Below are 21,907 nucleotides of genomic sequence, written 5' to 3'. Positions count from 1 at the left end.
TCTGACACCATGCCAGGATGACAAAAGCAACTGGATGGCTAAAAGGGTGGCAAGAGTGCCTAATCTGCATTACGTGCCCATAAGAATATGCCCTGTGGGTTGACAATGGGCTGGAAGCAGCACCACAACTACTACTACTTCTGTTTTTACCCATACAACACTAGCTTAAATATTTTGTTTGTTTATTTGAGGAAAAATATCTGTACTACCAAAATATCATGGTAATGAACAACATAAAATCAACAATAGCCAGGTGACTGAGAGGATGGGGCTCCTGTACCTTTAACAGAAAAATTTGTCCAGGAATACATGGAACTTTGTCAAGTTGCCTTGAGGCCTAATTCTCATTGTCAGCAGGACCACAAAGGTCTCCTCTGTTACAAAGAGAGAAAAAAGGCATTGCCTTCCCCACTGTATGCCTTGAAATGCTGGAATTTACTCTTTCACAAAATGTTTCAGGATTCCATGCAACAGCTCACTATCAGCACCACCTTAGTTCTGCTGGATGTAGCATTTGGCCTCCCCAAATAATATTCTTCTTTAGTGCATGGGATCATATTGTGACTGCACAACAATCAAAGGCCTTCTTATAACCATGGCTATCAGGGTTCCTTTTAGTCAGCTTCACAGTGCTTACTTTGCCTTCCTGGGCGGTGAGATCCCGTGTCCTGTATGTTATCTGAGACTTCCCATTGTCCAGTATCTCACGAAGAACAGGGATTTTAGCCAATTGGTCAAAGCGGCTATATGAATAAACTGGCTGCTGGAAGCTAATGATGCTGTTGGCTAAAGAGATATAAAGGGTGATGATGATGATATAGTATGTACTTACTGCCACCATTCAGAGAACAAAACCCGCACTTCAATATTACCCTAATTTGTTTCCTAATATTTCATTGCTAGCTAGTTTCAAGACAACAATTAATCACCCAAGGATACTCTGAAAAGTAGTCAGTGCCAGAATTCATCCCACACTAGTACAATCAAGATTAGCAGACGGTAAGGAAACTAACAGAACTTCTGAAGTTGTTTTTGCTGTGCCAACAAATCACCCTCACACTCCACTCCTCCTTCAAAGAAGCATGAGAGCTGAGATGCCATAGATCTGGGCTGGGGGTAAAGGAAGCTCAAAGGCAGTGTTGCTTCACCTCACTTAGTTCCACACTTCATCTCATATAGTTCATTAAAGGAATAGGTATGGCAGCTTCTATGTGACTCCTTTTTCTTTTAAATAAGGTTACATTCAGATACAAATGCATAGTCTTCCAGGATGCTTACCACATTGGTACAAATCTAGATCCCACAGATTCTGCACCAGATAGCTCAGTGTCAGAATGTCTCCATATAAGGTCATTCCCCCTGGGACAATCAGGTTCTAGTAGAGCACGTTACTCTCTAGAGCAGCCTTTCCCAATGGGTGTGCCTCCAGATGTTGTTGGACCACAACTCCCATCAGCCTCAGCCCAGGTTCCCTGTTGGGAAAGGCTGCTCTAGAGGGACTCACCCCATTCTTGACATACATGAATGAGATGGATCTAAAATTCTGATCCATGAAAACTTACTATGTTCATCGGCGTCACAAAGTCTCTCGATGCACAGCTTGAAAGCAGGGATGAGAAACCTGTGTCCCCCCACCCTCAGACTTTGTTGAACAGCAGCTCTCATCAGTCCTAGTCTGCATGGCCAATGGTTAGGGATGGTGGGAGTTGCAGTCCAACATCTGGAGGGCCACAAGTTAGCTTTTCCTTGCTTTATAGGAACCTTCTTGGGTTCCAAAGAGTTTTCAAACTACCCATCTGAGCAGAGACCTTCACTAGGAAAGCTATCTGGGTTGAATGTGTCATAACCTGATAGGCTGGCGGGAGAAGGAAGGGAGTGTAGGCCAATCACACACTCCTTTGCGTGGCATCATGCTCAAACGTTTACCTTGCTCTTTAATAATGGTGATGTTGACAAGCCGGCGTCCAATCTCTGCAGTTCCCACAGGGACATCAGTGGCCTCCACCTGCAGCTGCTTTTCATCATCATCGTCTTCCCTGATGAAGAGAGGAACCCGGACATCCACCACGTCCACTCCCTCCTGAAACTCTACCATGCCATGGGCATCTGGGTTTGGGACGGAAGCAAGAAGGCAAATTTAGAAGGCAGATTGTTCCTTAAAAAATTATATCTTGGCTTTCTTTTAGTGGCCTAGTCGTCAATGAGGTAGTAAACCTGTCCAAGCTACAGTATATCAGTTCACTGCAGGTGAAATCTCACATCATTGACTGTTCGTCAATAAAAATAAATAAATCTCTGCACATATATATGTGTGTATGTGTGTGTGTATGTGTATACAAAAGATGTCAGTGACAAAGTTAGAGAAGAATCCTTTTCCCTGAGATTATAGTTTTCTATGTGCAGGGAATGTCTTGCACAGACGAGCATTCCATCTTTGGAGCCCCTGCCTGCTGTCCGACTTGGTACCATCCAGACACAGGTTTACAACCTCAGTGAAAACAAAGCCAAAATGTAGCATTCATCATCATCCCCACCAACCTTGATCTGAGATTATAGTGTAATAACCAGGTGACACTTTCAGATCATTGAAAGCCTCTTGAGAGACATGCTTCTCTGTTACTCTCACAATCTCATTCTTGACAGAGCGGGGAGCAGGGAACACCGTGTCCACGATTGTGTGGTCCTGTCTGGAGAAGGGGGAATGGGGGAAGGAAAATTAGGCTTTCTTCAGCTAGGCTGTTGACAAGATAAAGCCACTGCTCACCTATGCAAACACATAGTGAGGTTCAGCTGATTTTCAGCGGTCTGTACACTAGCGCCAGTGTGCACCCTACTTTTGCAGCAAGGGAGCTGACTCAGGACTGTTTCACGCCACTCAAAACAGAAGAGTTTGCAGCATATCCATAGAACAAGTATCACAGTAACACTGAAAGGGTAATACAGGTCTGCAAAAGCTATTGGCTAATCACAGTTCTCAGGTGTATATTTGCAGTCACATGTCTCCCCTTCCAATATTACAGCGTTCACCACAGAGAGAAGTATCTTGTTGTGAGCTGCTTTGAGCTCAGCCTTGTTGTTGGGAAAGCAGCATACAAATATTAAATCAAATCAAATTTTTAAAAAACTCCAAAAATATTGGAAGGAATCTTTGAGCAGCAATTTCTGCCCGCACAACAGGAATGGGTTGGATGCAGCTTTTAGTTCTGCTTAGGAAGGGCTAACATCAGTAGTCTTCCCCTCCCATCAGCAGTGAGAAGTTATGCAGCAAACAAGGTGATTCTGATAGAGACTTCTGTTAGAAACATTAATGGGAGCGAAAATTCCTGCAGTTTGCATGTTAGCCAGAGGTCAGGACAAATAACCTAGGTTTAGTGGAAGCTGAACTGTAGCGGAATGGAAACAGTGTTGATTATAACAAACCCAGGATGGGAAGGAAATTGCTGCCTCCTTACATCCCTACTCTGGAACACATTTGACAGTGCAAAGAGCAAACAGGCCAGTGATACAGTTTAAAGAAGACATCACAGTTCCCGAGTGGTGGGTGAAAACTCCCATAGAAGGAGCACAACGGTGGAAAGTACCCAAATGTTCACAGCTGGGTGGAAAGCCAGAAATGAATTATTTACCTCTTCCCAGCATTTGGCTGTAACCTGAAGAGAAAGATGAAATGCATAATTTTAATTATGACCCAAGGAGAACATAAGAAGAGCCTGCTGGATCAGGCCAATTGCCCGTATAGTTCTGCATCCTGTTCTCACAGTGGCCAACCAGATGCTTGTGGGAAGCCCACAAGCAGGATGGGAGCGCAAGAGTACTCTCCCCTCTTGTGGTCTCCAGCTACTGGTATTTGAAAGCCTACTGCCTCCTCCTACGGAGACAGAGCATAGCCATAATGGCTAGTAGCCATTGATAGCCTTATCCTCCATGCATTTATCTAATCCTCTTTTAAATCCATCCAAGTTGATGGCCATCGGAGTGAATTCCATAGTTTAACTATGTGCTGTGTGAAGAAACACTGGGCTTTGGCTGTCAAGTATGTTTTCCATGTTTCTTGCTGCAGACTCTTGGCTAGGGAAAGCTGGTGATATGAGAGTTCTAACCCCACTACCTCATGTTTGCTATTGTCTTCCTTGCTACTGATTTTCTTTGCCATGTGGAAGATGCTCCCTAGACTTATCAGCCCATTACCCATTCTCATATTTTAAACAAAAACACCCACTGGAGAGCTTTCCCTACTTCTCTGCATTCCGGTTCCCCTTCCCAAATAACTCACCTGAATTTTGTCTGCTGAAATTTGTGGGTACCTGGGATAGTCTGGTAAACCTCATTGAGCTGTGAAGAGCAAAAGAGTGTCATTAATTCAGATTGCCCAAAGGAAGTACGCCAACATGCATTAAGCTGGTGATCAGTCCAGTGTTCATATTAAGGGCTTGAGTTCACCCCACATTTTGCCCTTCACTTGCAGACTTAACTCAAATCCAGGAACAGGAAGCTTGCATTGGCTTCAGTATGTTCCCCCTTAGCCCTTAAGAGCAAATCAACATGACTCCCTGCTGCTTACATTCTCCTCCACCTCCTTTTGCAGTTGCTCACGCTCCCGGCTATCTGGTTTTGCAAGGTTCTGGGTGAAGAGCCGGGCCAGTCTGAGAGACACTCCATATGGAACTGGAAACAAGGAAACAAATCAATTATCAACAAACGCGACCAGGAAATAACTTGCACACGGAGATGTGAGATGAAACAAAGGGGTAGGAATGGGGAAGAATATCTGCTAAATCAGACTTAGTACCATATTTTGACTAAATCTGACAGTCCGCTGTCTTTTCAGCCAGCAGTGATTTCTTGCAGCGGGCCGCAGCTGTAAACAGCATGGCTTTTTTTCCTCACCCACCCTGATTTTACATCATTATCTTCATAATTACAATCGCTATTATCCATTAACTTCCATGGATTTACATAAGTAATTATGTTAAAAATTACATATTTTTTTTTCACCACTAAAAAAAAACACACAGCAGCGGATTAAATCGACAAGTGCAAAATCAAGTGGGAACAAAAAAAAAAGATGGATCGGGATTGAACAACGGACTATTGGAATACAAGAGGATCTGAACTAGGCAGCTAGGAACCCCATCGCTACAATGGGGAGGCAGAAACACTAGAGACAATATTTTTTTGCTCAATTTTGAAATCAAAGGCTAGCATCTGACTAAGGACATATCTGCAATGCAAGCTAAAACTGATTTAATAATAATTCCGTTTCCTCCCCCTCAGGCAACTGTAGTTGTTGTGAGGGACCTAGAGATCTCTAGCAGATAATTATGACCACAGTTGCTCAATGATACCGTTATCTTCCATGAATATATCATCTGAAAAAGAATGCAGGGGGAATCCCTTGCTTGAACAAACCCCAAAGTCAAAATCCCCTTCTGTGAGGAAAACACAGACATCAGGGGAAAGGTTTCAAGCTGTTGGGAAGAAACATTCAAGTCACACAGGCAACTTACCAGGTTGGAAAGAAATTATGACATGGGGGTGTGTCCTAAAGTGGGCAGTTTCCTGCATACATTCATGTGAGAGGAAGGTACTATGCACACATTTGAATCAGCTCTAGTATCAGTTTTTGAGAGGGCAAAGGGGGCTATATTTTTCCCACCATCTTTGGATACAGACTAGGCTCCGTTTAGCACCCTCTCCGTCTTGTACAACTGGCACTCACTCAAGTCCTTGGGATTGAGAGCTGAAGAAGAGAAGCCTTGCTTGTGGACGTTGTTGTTGATCTTCCAGTGGACTGTATCTCTGCCTTTCAAGTTGCCACTGCGCATCATAGGAGTGTCCAGGTGGTCCGAGGTCATGAGACCCTGCCTGAGCAGATAGTGGTCCTCCTTGAAACCAACAGTGCGGCCTTCAAAAAAGTGAGTGAAGTTAGAACATATACTCCAAGGGCCTGGCTCAAACTTTAAATCTTTCCCATTCCTTAGACTTTGGCTGCATACACATCATACACTGAAAGCGCATTATTTTCCCCCAAAGAATCCTGGGAAACATTTTGTTAAGGGGTGCGGGCAATTGTAGCTCTGAGCGTGGTAAACTACAGTTCCCAGAATTCTTTGCAGGAAATATTGTGCTTTAAATGAATAGTAGTGGAATAAGATGGCCTTGTTTCCAAAAGGAAAACAGCTTGTTTATGGCCTAGCAGTGTTTCCCAGTATGTTTCTCAGATGCGAGACATTTCTATTTGGATAAATGGAACTCAGATTGCTGGCAACAGGCTGCATTATTGTATACTGTCGCTAATCTTCTCCTGACCTCTTGTGACCGGTGGGCTTCTAAGCCTGCAGAATGCTGATTTAACAACTGTCCATTTTGTCATGTCTTTTGTCTGATTCACATGTTATATTTTTAGCATGTACATATATTATACATGGCAGAAACTTAACATTTGTTGTTCTGAGACATTTTTTAAAACATGCTTGTTATACATGGCACAGAGCATTCATGACTGACCATGGTTCCCCATAGTGTGTATACGTGGGGATATTTTACTGACAGAAATGTGGGAAGAGGCAGTTAAGTCTGGGTGCTTGGTAACAAGGGAATGGATGGAGAGCACATCCATCCATCACTGTATCCATGAAACTACCCCCATCATGCAACATGTCTGAAAGGGTAAAAAGAACCTACAATCTAAATTCCTAAGAGATTAGCGTGGTACAAACCCAAACAAATACATGCTCGAAAGGCTAATAAGGTTGCACATAAGCAGCTACTATATGCCAATGTAGATTCTTATGTGAAAGAGACTTCCAATGGTTGCTCTAATTCTCTGCTATGTCCCAGGACACTATCATCAGGGCTCCACTAACAGTCCTGGCTCCATTCTGGTTTACAAAACAGGCTTCTGCCTCAGGTCTGACCCTTTACTATTCAAGGACTACATAATTCAACACAATATAAGTGCTTTGATGGTATGAGGCCCCGGACAGCAATACTTGATCTCTCCAAAAACAAAGGGCCTCGCTTAAAAAAAATCCTTCAGACTATGGACAGCTATCGCCTAGAAGGGTTCAGGGGTAGATAAACTACTGGCCTGACTCAGTGTAAGGCAGTTCCTTACATCCAAAGGTGCCAACCTTTCCGCATCTAGGCCTTGTGCTAGTTGATACCCTTTTTCTCACAATCCTGATACTAAGCAGGTCATGTCAATGCTACTATCACCCATCCCAAAGACCACATAGAACTTCAAGAGTTGGTACCTCGTGCACAACAGGGCAGCAGAGCCAGGCAACCCTAAGTGGCAAAAAGAAAAACAATAATATTTATATAGGAAATTCCTTTTGACATGAAGATGCACAATCAAACCTACAGGTGGGAGGGTAAACATCTTCCGCTGGGACAGTTCAGGTGGGTGATGCAATGGACCAAGGGGAGGGAAAGGGCCATGCACACACTGGCTGCCATCACTAAATGACTTCCAAGATGGAAGGAAGGCCATGTGACCCTAAGGCCACTTCCTGCAGGTTGGTATCTGAGACTACACTGGGGGACAGATGCCATTACACACCCTTCCCTGAATCAGCGTCTGGATGGGGCCAGAACAATATTTATCCCATTAATGTGGCAGGGTTCCATGTGACTCTCCAGAGTTCTGACCCTCCGGGGAAAAGATCATGGATCCAGAGGACTTCTCAGAATGGATTTGCTCTCAGAATCAGCCTTTGATGATATTGCCTTCTCAGGAGTCCCAGCACTAGAAGAATTTGTCATGTCAGCACTTCTCCAGTCTGAAGAGGCAGCATTGCCTTCCTCAGACTCCGAGGAATCCAGCATCCACTGCATTGCTTGAGTCAACGGCTTCTAAAACAGACTGGGCCAAGCCTAGAAGGTCCACTCATCAGGGGCTAGGGCTAATTGCTCAGAGAAAGCTGCAGTCCTATGTAAAGCTCAGCCTGGGCACTGCTGATTGCTGGAGCAACATTCCAGCCTGCCTTGTCTGATTTTCAGCTTAGGTGCCACTTGGAGCTATCCAGGGTGCTACTTACCTACCTACCAACTTAGTTTGCTTTGGGACCTTACCCTCTGCTTTGTTTGACCTTTATTATCTGAACTTACCCTCTGCTTTGTCTGATCTTGCCTTGCTGGAACTTGACTTTTGCTTGACATGTCTTTGCTTCCTACATCCTTAACTGAAACTAGCAGTATGTGTACTGGTGTCCCTGGACTCTGTCCTTCCTATTTATTTATTTGTTATTTATTTATTTATTTATTTATTTCCCGCCTTTCCTCCCAGAAGGATCCCAGGGCAGCAAACAAAAAACACTAAAAGCACCTTAAAACATCTTAAAAACAGGAGACTGTAAAACATATTAAAACAAAATGTCTTTAACATCTTAAAAAGCAATTCCAACACAGACGCAAACTGGGATAGTCTTGTTGATAGTCTACTTAAAAGTCTTGTTGATAGAGGAAGATCTTCAGTAGGTGCTGAAAAGATAACAGAGATGGCGCCTGCCTAATATTTAAGGGGAGGGAATTCCACAGGGTAGGTGCCGCCACACTAAAGGTCCGTTTCCTATGTTGTGCAGAACGGACCTCCTGATAAGATGGTATCTGCAGGAGGCCCTCACCTGCAGAGTGCAGTGATCGACTGGGTATATATGGGGTAAGACGGTCTTTCAGGTCCTAGCACGTGCCCCCACTTGGCTAGAACCTCTGCCTGGGACAGAACATTATGTGAGTTTTCTCTTCCTATCCAGTCTTGGCTAGATCCCACCCATGGCACCAATTACTCCCTCTAGTGTTTACCTCTGTTACTGCAGGGTAGAACCATGGCTCTTACCTTGCAACAAGCACAGAACTTCCAGCACAGCAGCAGCAGCAATCCCAGGAGTAGCATCAGTAAAATGAGTAAAGGGATAAGCCAAAGGAAGCTTCCTGGTGGGCACTCTATAACAACAGCAAAATCTTCATGGTTACCCAAGGGCTAACAGAATTTGGGCAAAGCAGGGAAGACAGACAGAGAGCATAGGAAGTTGCTTTATACTAAGTCAAACCATTGATCCATCTAGGTCAACACTGTCTACACTGGCTTGCAGCAGCTCTCCCCCAGCCCTACCTGGAAACGCTGGGGATTGAACCAAGGACCGTCTGCACACAACGCATATGCTCTACCGCTGAGGTATGGCCCTTCCCTGTGGCAGACCTGGTCCAAGAAATGTTCTGTACAAAGGACAAGATTATCCCCCACCCCACCCCCAGTTACACATACAGAAGGTGACTATACTGGCAGATGAATCTTACTTCAATGGTGGAGAGGAGACAATGTCCTCTGCTGCACCTGAGGGCAGGAAGCTAGCTTAGGGGGTGGAGGGCAAGCCGTGTGTGTTGTGTCCTCCAGCATCTGCTGCCTTGGGTGGCCACCTCATTCTACTTCATGATAGGGCTGTCTCTGTAGGTGAGGCGCAAGAGTGATGGGAAGGGCTGTAAGCTCTGTGGTCGAGCATCTACTTTGCATGCAGCAGTTCCCAGGTTCAGTCGCTGGCATTTTCGCGTAGGGCTGGGAAAGACTGCTGTGTGAGACCCTGGAGACCCAATTGCCAGCCAGGGAAGACATGATACTGAGCTTGATGGTCCAAAGATCTGACTTGCTCCAAAGTAGCTTTCTAAGAGGTAGAACCTGAACAGCTCATGCTAGCACAACAGAGCCCCCATTATGATCAGAAATCCAGTTCACAGACTTGACTGCATCTAGAAATCTTAATAATGGAGTTAGTTAAGCTTTCATGATTAAGATATGCCTCTGTGGATTTCAGACTATGATTGAGGAAAGAGAGAGAGAAGAGCTGGTTACTGCACCTGCTAAGAACCTCTGCCTAGCCTCAATCTTGCAGTTCTCCCTTTCCCTAAAAAAACACCGCTTACCTTTCTTCCTTTGCACAAGAACAGTGCCATTTTCCTGTGGGTTAGGATCCTCTTCCATGGTGTAGCGGTACATGCAGTCATCTTCCTCATCTTGGAAGGAACAAATCGTATTTATATCTTCCTCTGCAGAGACAAAGAAAATGGATAGAATTTTACCAAACCTTCCTCAGGGTTTCTGGAATCAAAGCCTGATCACCAACACAGAAGCAATGAAAAGACATTGTTCTGAAGTACTTGGGAGCCACGCCAGGACAGGCTTCATTCATCTCTTGCACCAGGCTGTGGAGCAGTGAGATATGCTCTTGGATGAAACAGATTATCTTGACCCATTCCAGTCTGGGTTCAGGCCTGCTTATGGGACTGAATCGGCCTTGGTCGCCCTGATGGATGACCTTTATCTGGAGAAGGACAGGGGGAGTGCGACCCTGTTATTCTTACTTGATCTTGCAGTGGCTTTTGATACCATTGACCATGGTATCCTTCTGGGCCGACTTGGTGAGATGGGTATTGGAGGAACTGTTTTACAGTGGTTCCAATCCTATCTCCAGGGTTGTCTTCAGAGATCAGCACTGGGCGATTGGCTTTCGGCCCCCTGGCAGTTGTGCTGTGGGGTGCTGCAGGGTACCATCTTGTCCCCCATGCTGTTTAACATCTATAAGAAGCCCTTGGGGCCAGTCATCAGGAGATTTGGAGTGAGGTGTCAGCAGTATGCTGACGATACCCAGCTCTATTCTCCATAACATCTAAATCTGGAGAGGCCGTGCAAGCCCTTGGCCACACCTGGACTCGGTGATGGGCTGGATGAGGGTGAACAAACTGAGTCTGAATCCTAGCAAGACGGAAGCACTGTGGGTTGGTGGTTCCCGAGTTCGGATAATTGGTCAGCTGCCTGCATTTATTTTTATTTATTTATTCATTGTACTTTTAGACCGCCCTTTAGCGACAAGCTCTCAGGGTGGTGTACAACAGAATAAAACCACATTAAAATACAGGTGAATGAGGGTACAATACAACTATAAAAACATTTTAAAAGCAAGGTGAAGGCAAAGATTAAAATAAGATTACAATTAAAATTAAAATTAAGATTAAAATGCCTGGGCAAAGAGGTAGGTCTTTACCTGGTGCCGAAAAGATAACAAAGAAGGCGCCAGGCGTATCTCATCAGGGAGGGCGTTCCATAATTCGGGGGCCACCACTGAGAAGGCCCTAGATCTAGTTATTGCTCTCCGGGCCTCCCTATGAGTTGGAACCTGGAGAAGGGCCTTCGATGTCGAGCATAGCGAACGGGTAGGTACATAGCGGGAGAGGCGTTCCACCAGGTATTGCGGTCCGATGCCGTTAAGGGCTTTATAGGTAAGAACCAACACTTTGAATCTGACCCGGAAACATATTGGTAGCCAGTGCAGTTGGGCCAGGACAGGTGTTATATGGTCAGATTTTTTAGTCCAAGCAAGAACTCTGGCTGCAGCATTCTGCACCAGCTGAAGTTTCCGAACCGTCTTCAAAGGTAACCCAATGTATGCATTACAGTAGTCCAATCTAGAGGATACCAGAGCATGGATAACTGTGGCGAGGTTCTCCCTGTCCAGATAGGGTCGTAGTTGGGCTACCAGCCGAAGCTGGTAGAATGCATTCCGTGCCACCGAGGCTACCTGAGCCTCCAGTGACAGGAGCGGATCTAATAAGACCCCCAAACTACGGACTTGCTCCTTTAGGGGGAGTGTAACCCCATCTAGGGTAGGTCGGACATCAACCATCTGGGCAGAGAGCCCCCCCACCAACAGCATCTCAGTCTTGTCAGGATTGAGTCTCAGTTTATTAGCTCTCATCCAGTTCATTATCGCGGCCAGGCAGCGGTTTAGTACATTAACAGCCTCACCTGAAGAAGATGAAAAGGAGAAGTAGAGTTGCGTATCATCAGCATATTGCTGGAAACGCACTCCAAATCTCCTAATGACCTCACCCAGTGGCTTCATATAGATATTAAAGAGCATGGGGGACAGAACTGAACCCTGCGGGACCCCATATTGGAGTACCCAGGGACTCGAGTAATGCTCCCCAATCACCACCTTCTGGAGATGATTCTCGAGGTAGGAGCACAGCCACTGCCAAGCAGTGCCTCCAACTCCTAAGTCCGCAAGTCGCCCCAGAAGGATACCATGGTCGATGGTATCAAAAGCCGCTGAGAGATCAAGGAGAACCAACAGAGTTACACTCTCTCTGTCTTTCTCCCGACAGAGGTCATCATACAGGGCGACCAAGGCTGTTTCTGTACCAAACCCCGGCCGAAAGCCCGATTGAAATGGATCCAGATAATCAGTTTCATCCAAGAGAGCCTGGAGCTGGCGAGCAACCACACGCTCTAAGACCTTGCCCAGGAATGGAACATTTGCTACCGGTCTATAGTTGTCAAGGTTATCAGGGTCCAAGGAGGGTTTTTTTAGGAGCGGTCTCACCACCGCCTGCTTCAGGCAGGGTGGTACCACTCCCTCTCGTAAAGAGGCATTAATCACCTCCTTGGCCCAGCCGGCTGTTCCATTCCTGCTAGCTTTTATTAGCCACGAGGGGCAAGGATCCAGAGCAGAAGTGGTCGCCCGCACCTGTCCAAGCACCTTGTCCACATCCTCGAGCTGTACCAACTGAAATTCATCCAATAAAACAGGACAGGACTGTGCTCCGGACACCTCATTAGGTTCAACTGCTACAATGTTGGAGTCAAGGTCCCAACGGATGTTCGTGATCTTATCTTGGAAGTGTCTCGCAAACTCATTACAGCAGGCTGTTGATGGTATTATTGCGTTCTGAGGACCAGAGTGTAAAAGTCCCCGAACAACTTTATAAAGTTCTGCTGGGCGGTTAGAAGATGACTGAATGGAGGCAGCAAAGTACTGCTTCTTTGCTGCCCTCACCGCCTTCACATAGAGCTTGTTAGAGACCTTCACAAGTGCATGGTTACAGCCGTCGGGAGTTCGTCTCCATTTGCACTCAAGCATTGGAAGGGGTCGTACTCCATTTGAAAGAGCAGGTTCATAGTCTGGGGGTGCTCCTAGATCCATGTTTGTCGCAAGAGGCCCAGGTGACCTCCGTGGCTAGGAGTGCCTTTTACCAGCTTTGGCTGGTAAGGCAGCTGCAACCGTTTCTGGACCCGGATAGCCTGACCACTGTTGTCCATGCACTGGTAACCTCCAGGCTGGACTACTGAAATGCCCTCTATGTGGGGCTGCCCTTGAGGTTGGTCCGGAAGTTACAGCTGGTGCAAAATGTGGCAGTGAGACTGCTCACTGGGGCAGGGTATCGCCAACATGTCACCCCGCTGCTGAAAGAATTGCACTGGCTGCCCATTAGCTATCAGGCCAAGTTCAAGGTTCTAGTTTTGGTGTACAAAGCCCTATACAGCTTGTGAGCAGGATACCTGAAAGACCGTCTTACCCCTTATATACCCAGTCGATCACTGCGCTCTACAGGTGAGGGCCTCCTGCAGATACCATCTTATCAGGGGGTCCATTCTGCACAACATAGGAAGTGGACCTTTAGTGTGGCGGCACCTACCCTATGGAATTCCCTCCCCTTAAATATTAGGCGGGTGTCATCTCTGTTATCTTTTCGGCACCTATTGAAGACTTTCCTCTTTCAACAAGCCTTTTAAGTTGAGACCTTATCCCAATCTGCGTCTGTGTTGGAACTGCTTTTTAATATTGTTTTCCTTAAACCTCCTTTTTTGTAAACGATATGTTTTTTAACCGTTTTTTAAAGATGTCTTTAAAGCTTTTTTAAAAAAATGTTTTTAAGGTTGTTTTGTTTTAATGTATTTTAAGGTCTGTTTTTATGATGTTTTAAAGTATTTTTAGCGTTTTTGTTTGCAGCCCTGGGCTCCTGCTTGGAGGAAGGGTGGGATATAATAAAATAAAAAATAAATAAATAAATGGCAGGCTGAGGTCCCACAGCCTAGAAGACAGCAACATATTTAAGGATGTGGTGCAAAGCATTCTGTCTCCAACAAGACGGCCTTACTCTCTGCAGTTAAGGTCTGCCTAGTCACGTTATCAGCAAACTGTGTAAACTGAAGGCTGTACCCTTGTAACACTACTCGGACACATACCTTGTTTGATGTTAACATCTTAATATGGTGAAACACATGTACATCACACTGGGCGACTGCATATGCATTTACCCTTTGAAAATAGCTGGGGCAAAAATGATGTGTATGGTACATAGACAGTGATGCAAGCATGCTCACCATGTTTAGATGTGAATGTAAGATGCAGGAGAAGGAAGCCAAATATTGTGTGGTGTTGCATGGTCCTGTGCTCATTCCACGGTCAGTTTACACAGTTTACTATGAAAAGGTCCACAATTGCTTTTGCAAGACATAAGCTGGTAATCACTTTTCATTGTCCCTCCACAAATAAGTAGTGTGTTCACATGATAAGGAAGCTATTTTCAAAGGACAGCTGATCTGTGACAGCCATTACACACAATTAAGGTATCGTGAAATTGTCACGTGAAGAGCATAACATTTCATACTCTCCAACATTTTACAGATTAAAACACAGGAAAACACCCTTGTTAATTTCATACGAAAGACCACTTCCCAGCACTTACTCCCAGCTGTAGTGCTATAGGTTTTAATCTGTTTTAAACAATATTAATTTACTCTACAATAGCACATCCTCTATTGATTTAAAAGACAGAATGGTGTCTGTTCTTTTGGTTAAGAAACTGATATGTTAGTAAAACATAATTGTCTGATAATATGTTTTCACGGTTCAAAATATATTTGCAATGTGTGTAGTAGCAGGCTGTGCATTTCCTGGTGCTTTAGTGTTCATGCACATGCATCTATATACATGTGCACTTGTAAGACAAGATGTATGCATACACAGAGAGGAAATTTTATGTCTAGAGATTTTGGTATGGGGGAGCTGTACCCTGAAGTATGCCAACTCTAGCAATTTAACAAAATTTTAATAAGACATTCCCAAAAGCCCAAAATAGGGACAGTAATTTGCTCAAGACAGGTAACCAAAAATAGGTAAATGTCTTTTGTGAACATCTCCAACATTATCTATTTTGTACATTCAACAAAAATTTGGTTTCACCAATGCATGGTATAAGAGGACCTCTCTCTGTGCCAGTGATGGGTAACTTGTAGCCCTCCAGATGTTCTTGGATTCCAACTCCCATCAGCCCCAACCAGCATGGCCAATGGTCAGGGATTATGGGAGCTGTAGTCCAGAAACATCTGGATGGCCACAAGTCAGCCACCCATGCACTATGTGGACTGTTTGGCCTCCATTTGAACATCAAGAAAACCATGGTACCTTGTTTCAGTTCATCCACCAGTTTGATCCTGAAAGGGCAGCCTGAACATTTCTGTCCCTTCTTCTCTCCAGTCCCCCAAGCCTGGCACTGAACACAGCTTCGGATATCTTCTCCACACACACGCTGAAAGCCCTGTTCACCAGAGAGAGGACATCAGTCTACAAAAGTATTGAAGAGACAGACTGAAAGATGAGCAGATGGAGAACACTTCACTTTTGAATGTGCATTTGAGAACAATACATACATTTGCCTCATCAGAGAACAGATGTGAAGGAGAGAAGAGACAGATTATCATGTGGGATACACAAGACACACAGGGCTTGATTAATCACTGTGCTGAATGAGTTATAGAGAACGGTCTTGCGAACGAAGCTGTTACTGTGGCTAATAAATTGTCAAGGACATCCCCAGTGTAGATAGATTGTGCCCACCTCGCTGCTTGTAAGTGAGGCTTCAAGAGAAAGGGCACTGCATTCCTGGCCGCAGGAAAAGTTAATACTGAGAGGGGAAAGTTGAAGCAAGGGAGAATGTGCATGTGTGGCTGCATTTGTAGTCATCTCCATCTGTATGCAAATGCTATCTTATCAAGTGTGCAGCAGAGGCATAATGAAGAGCCAATGTCATTGTAACAAGGTTAGGCTTAAAAGCACAAATAATACTCTGTAGAATATAGCATAAGAAGTGGCCCAAAGTCCCAGTAATGAGATTTATAACATTGATCCCTAAATACTAAATCATAAGTAGTCACTGACTTGGCCTAATAGCTTACCAAGCTGTAACTGACTTCACAGGTGGGTCCAATGTAGAGGATAGGGTTATCACAGATGCATCTGCCACATTCACATTTCCCACGCCCGTTACAAATCATCTGCAAGAGACAGGGCAAGACCTGAATTTTCCTTCTCAAGTTATACATTATCTTCTATCTGAAAATGAGAAATCCTTCTCCAAATTCAGTTATGGATTTCTTTCCATGGCCCAGAGATAATCAGGGCCTCTTTCCTTACATCTGTTAATAGATAATGATAATAGAATATGTGAACGGTAATAGGGTCGATATCTTGGATAGGTGGACTTAAGGAGACAATTCATAATAGCTGCATGGTGACCTAAATCACTCAACACAGTAGGTCAGAGTTTTAACTAAAATCCTCTAGGATTCTTCATATGAATAAAACAAACATAGGTTGTGCATTCTGGATACTATCTCCAGATTAATAACGGCTTGCAATAACTGACAAAGGAATCCAGAAACTCATATACTTCATACCCTTACCCTACTTCTCCTGTATTAGCAGAGCTCCACAGTTCTCAGAGAACAAGGTAGAGTAGGAAGCAGCAACAGTGGCAAATCAGAACATGCATGGTGGAAGGAAGGAGGCAATTGCACAGTGCAGATGCATGCACTTTTGCATGGTGGATGTAATTATCTGGACATTTAGTGAGAACGCCAAACCACAAACACTGGGTGTTTGGTGACTACTTCAAGTTATCCAAGTCAAGCAGCGAAGCAGTCTTGCTTCCACCCATGTTTGGATAGTTGTAGCTAAACATTTCCCCTGCCTCTTCTATCTAGCATAGTGTTGAGCAAGAAATGACAAATGCTACCTCATCCATTCTCTCTCTCTGAGCTTATGAAGATGCTTTAAATCCATTCATTAGTCCACTGGCTTATCTATCCCAGCATTGTCTACTGTGACTAGCAACAGCTTGGCCAAGATCTCAGATAGGTCTTTCCTGAAAGCCTTTAACTGGAGATGTGAGGGCTTGGATTTGGGAAAATCCAGTTGCAAAGCATGTGCCCTGCTACCTCAACTTTGAAGTCGCCCATCCTCCTATTTAAATCAGATGTCCCCCCCTCTCATCTTCAGCCTTTTATTTATTTATTGTTTTATTTATACCCATGCAGCACATGAAGGTTTCATATTCTTTTTGTTATCTGCAATGAATAACTTACCCCATTGCCGATGGGAATAACTTACCCCATTACTAGTGACACAAGTTTCGTTGCTTGTGGGACATTCACAGCCAGGGCCTTCCCAACCACTGTCACATGCACACTGGCCCATGTAGCAGCGACCCCGGTCTGCAGAGAGGGAGGAACCAAGAATAGGGTTTCATAGAATACAGCCTGCGCTTACATGGCCTCAGATTCATGTCTTAGAGAAAGGGCTACAATGCCCATAGATTATGTCAGAAGTGTTTTGTAGATTTGCTTGAGTCTTTTTATATCTTATATATTTTGTGATATACAAAATTATGACTAAGATGAAAATAGCACAATGTATTTCAATAAATATAGAAGTTAATTGCACTCAGGTAAGAAAAATGTAATGTGTTCTATGTCCTTCATTAACAGAAAGAGCCATCCTTCAAATGGCAAATTGATCTCATTAGTTATCTCGTTCTGACTGGGGGACTGCTCCTCATTTACTTTTCCTACATTGTGAGCCAACTCAGCAACTTGCCTTAGCATAAATTCATTCAGCTGTTTATCCTTTTCAGGTGACTGTAATTTCTTCTTGGTTGCTATGGTTTCAGCATGGGCCAGCTCTAGTGCCAAATTTAAAGTGGGTAAACAATCTTCAAAATTTTCTTGCATTTTGCTTTTAAAATCCACAGACCAATCTAAGATTAAGTTTGGTGCATACAAGGGCTCCTCTTCTACCTCTTTCTCTTCTTCTCTGTTTGTAAAGAACTGTGCAATTTTTGTCTGCTCTCTCCAGCCTGGTGAGTGGAATCCCCAGGATTCTATGTGCATTTATGTGAGCCCCATTTCTTGACACAGCAAAAAACTGGGTAAACCTAGTTAAGCATTTCAGAGAGTGGGTTTCCTGTTTTAGGCATAAATTAAACAAATACTCCCAACCCTTGTATAATTGTTTTTAAATTCCAGAGCATAGCAGTCTGTGTTTGCATTTACCGATTAAATTGCATGTTGTGTCAAGGCTACTTATCGTACAATAAATATAAGATCATCTCACACTGTTGGAGCTAGAGCATAATGCGGAAAAAACTTATACTTTTAAGTGGGATAAAGGTATATTTATTTATGTAAGAAAATGTATATACTGCTTACTAAAACAAAAGCCATGTAAACCATGTAAGCTTTTGTACATCTCTTCTTGATGTTTATACTCCTGACCAGAGCTTGGAAGATTACTTTAAAAAAGTAGTAAATTACAGTTACATGGATCAAAAAAGTAGTAATTACCGTTACAATTACAATTGCTCTGAAAGTAACTGATTACTTTACATTTCCTTCAAAGTAATCAGTACAATTACATTTCAGTTACTTAAAAAAAACACGCCTACAAGGTGCTGGCCTTGGCTGCTGCACATCTACATAGCCTAAAACAACATTAAAAATAAACACACACATACCGAGGTAGTAGAATAATTATTTTTATTCATAAGATAGCAGTGGTGGTCTCTCCGCTGGTAAGGGTGGTGGGGAGGGAGGCTGAGGCCACTATTCAGATCTTTGCACGTCAAACCAAGTGCAACCCCCCCCCCACTCAGCCAGCCAGCATAATCTCTCTCACTTAACCACCTCCCAGATCCTGCCCTGCCACCAACTAAGGGACACTCACCCAAGCAAACATTTTCCCCTGAGATGCAAAAAAGTTAAAATACTGCAAATACAGCACAGTAGCCAGAGAGGGTGGTGAAGGCTACTTTGTGTGCCAAGTGCAAACACAGTATTCACACACACACACACTCACACACACACACACACGTCATCTTTCACCTCCACAGTTCTTTATGTCCATTCTGCTGCTGCCTCCTTCTCCTCCTTTATCCATGTTCTTGACCTCCGGATCCTTTTTCCTTCCACTCCATTCTTCACCACCACTATACTTTTTAAAAATAATTGTTTTCTCCACTCCACCCCGTCTCACTCTCTGCCTCCTCCCTTGTCGCCTCCTGCCCATCCACAGAGCATGAGGAAAGAGCTACACTGCACAGAAGCCCAGTTTGAGGCACATTATTTTCATCCACAAATCAGAGGAGCAGAAGACTTCCCCTGCTCCCCTCCCCCCCAAATAATGCCTAAAAGTAATTCTGGAAATGTTACAATTACTCCACAAAAGTAGTAAAATTACTCCTAGTTCTATTACAATCAAAATGTAAAGGAATTACCCACTCGTTACTCAAAAAAGTAATGAATTACAAGTAATTAGTTACTTGTAACTAGTTATTTCCAAGCTCTGCTCCTGATGTTTTTTTACGTATGCAGTATAGCTTGGGATCTTTACTGTTCTGTATTATTTTTCTTCCTGCTTATCAATTTTTGGTTTTGTGTTAAAAGAAAAACTAATAAATAAAATTAAAAAGGCCTCTAAGTGGTTTATAAGATAGTCTAAAATATTCATTTAAAATGCTGATAAAAAGTAACACAATCATTCTTATTTTTACTGATTGGCAGTGGGCTCCGTAGCATCTGCAGTATGCTTCTATTCACAGTATGCTGCAATCCTGTGCACAAGTACTTGGGAGCACATCCCAGTAAACTCAGAATGGACTTAACTTCAGAACAACATACACAGGATTGGGCAATCAGATATAATCATTAGGAAGCTGCTAATGCTCAGGTTAATATTAATCTGACCTTGGCTGCAGCCAGATCCAGCTAATGCAGAGAATCCATTTAAACTCAAGATTTTGCCCGCTGTGTCACTTTGCTAATCTCTATAGAAATTTCACAGAAATCTATTTTCCCTTCACTTGTATGCACAATGTTCTTTAGGATGGCAAAGGAAAAATTACAGATTCATGATCAATCATTAAAAACAATGTTTTGGTATTAGCTGCATAGGCCCAAGGATTGAAAATGAAAGAATCCGAGGAAAATGTGTAGGGTTCCCATATTGCCCGGTTAGCCGGGTTTTACCCGGATTCTATGCATGCCACCCGGCACCCGGCTAGCCCCTTAGGTGGCCCGGATTCTCAGCTTTAATTAAAAAAAAATTAAGTTTCTAGGTGGTCCGGTTCTGGAGATATGCATAAAAACATCAGCCCCCCAGACTGTTAAATCTTTCTTTAAACAGTACTACAGCACTTCCTAGCTTTAACCCCGCCCATTCAGGATTGCAGCCAATCAGGGATTGTGTTTCAGTTTCATTGACTTTAGGCAGTGTCTAGAAAACAAAATGGTGGTTTCATCCCCTGTTTATCTGAAAATCTCATAAATTGGGTAAGTATATACATTTCAGTTTTTTTTCTCTTGTGTGCAGGAGTCAGATCTTGGGCAGTGTTTTGAAAACCTTCCCAATGCTTGCTTTTTGTAAAAGCAATGCTAATCCCATATGCCCAGAGTAAATCCCATTGGATTCAATAGGACTTACTTTTGAGTAGACACGGTTATGAATGTGCTCAAAATCAATGGGACTTTGGAGTGAATGTAAAAAAGAATTGTGTTTGTGTTCTAACTCTTTTTGCCCCCTTCTCCAGTCCTATTTTAAAGCAAGTAGGCAGGGCTTACTTAGGTATTACAGTTTTTATTCTGTAGGAAAGTAATACTGATTTTTTAAAAACTAATACTGATTTTTCTGCAATGACCAACTGGTTTGACAATAAACTATTATATGGGCTGTATATATTTGTACATCTGCAGTGTGTGCGTATGGAGTCTTCCCAACACCCCTGTGAGGTAGGGTTGGAAACCAAGGCAGCTCACAACAAGAAATAAAGCCATTTAAAATCCAATAACCATAAAAACAAGTATAAACAGTTGCAAAACAGCGTAAAGTGGCATGATTCGGAATTTTGGGTTGTGTGAATGAAGTTCCTTATCACTTGAGGTTGCATTTCTGTCCCTGTTTGAGTAAGCCCCACTGAATACACTGGGACTTGCTTCTGAATAAATAAACCTAAGATTGCACTATAAATACCTTTACAGTTTGTGTAAATAATAAATATATTTGATAGTCATGCTTATATAAATATTTCTTCATTTATCATATTTTTGGTTTTTGGTTAGGAATCCTGACTGGTTGTGAGATGCTTAGTTTTTTGCCTTACTCATAGGTATCTTGTTGTGGTTGGTATGGTATTACATTTAGGAAACTGTTACTGCCTTCTGTTTTTTTTTTTCCTATTTGCATTTCACTTATCTTTAACCTCACTCCGTTACAGCCATAGAAGCAACAGCAGCATATGCAAGATAATTAACTCCCATTAGTGATAAGAACAAGAATTTATAATTATTATTTCAATTAAAACAAGAGGCTTATCAATACTTTGAAGAGGACCAGATATTTATTTTGTTTCTGAGCCCAGGACTGGGTCTTTCATGATGCCCAGGGGGGGGGAGCAGGAGAGTAGTCGATAAGACAGACATCCTGGCATTGATAATCTAATTAGCAAGGTATGTGTGGGGTTGTTGCACACTTCCAGGCCCAGTTTCATTTTGAGTATGGAGGTGGAACCTGTATAGATGTGGTTGCTCAAAGGGAGAAGAAATTTTGAGTTAAGCAAAGCTCTGCTTTTATAAAACCTAAGAAACATACAGATACTTTGAATGTCTGAGTGCCTGCACCAGTGGAATACTGGAGGAACTTGTAAAACTTGCTGCAACAGTATTTAGAACTGAGCATGTAGTGTGAAAGACTCCTTTTCCTAACATTTTGGCTTCTTGTTTTTCTCCACCCACCACATCTTT

General features: G+C 43.4%; 1 protein-coding gene across 8 annotated transcripts in view; it reads right to left on the bottom strand.

Moving 5' to 3' along the window:
• Positions 1 to 21,907, bottom strand: part of ITGB4 (integrin subunit beta 4) — a 99,726-nt gene that overhangs the window by 34,490 nt on the left and 43,329 nt on the right. For all 8 annotated transcript variants that reach the window (XM_061616190.1, XM_061616187.1, XM_061616189.1 and 5 more), the window contains 13 exons: positions 17,226 to 17,329; positions 16,013 to 16,111; positions 15,243 to 15,375; positions 9,922 to 10,044; positions 8,840 to 8,946; positions 7,257 to 7,290; positions 5,720 to 5,905; positions 4,562 to 4,665; positions 4,274 to 4,332; positions 3,627 to 3,650; positions 2,539 to 2,687; positions 1,927 to 2,106; positions 638 to 786 (listed from right to left, as the gene is read on the bottom strand). In XM_061616190.1, coding sequence (XP_061472174.1) covers positions 638 to 786; positions 1,927 to 2,106; positions 2,539 to 2,687; positions 3,627 to 3,650; positions 4,274 to 4,332; positions 4,562 to 4,665; positions 5,720 to 5,905; positions 7,257 to 7,290; positions 8,840 to 8,946; positions 9,922 to 10,044; positions 15,243 to 15,375; positions 16,013 to 16,111; positions 17,226 to 17,329 — 1,451 coding nt within the window. The remainder of the gene's footprint in view (positions 1 to 637; positions 787 to 1,926; positions 2,107 to 2,538; positions 2,688 to 3,626; positions 3,651 to 4,273; positions 4,333 to 4,561; positions 4,666 to 5,719; positions 5,906 to 7,256; positions 7,291 to 8,839; positions 8,947 to 9,921; positions 10,045 to 15,242; positions 15,376 to 16,012; positions 16,112 to 17,225; positions 17,330 to 21,907) is intronic.

Source organism: Rhineura floridana, chromosome 3 (assembly GCF_030035675.1).
Source record: "Rhineura floridana isolate rRhiFlo1 chromosome 3, rRhiFlo1.hap2, whole genome shotgun sequence".
Taxonomy (NCBI): Eukaryota; Metazoa; Chordata; class Lepidosauria; order Squamata; family Rhineuridae; genus Rhineura; species Rhineura floridana.
The sequence above is the reverse complement of the archived record's forward strand: the minus strand, read 5'-3'. Positions and strand labels throughout refer to the sequence as shown.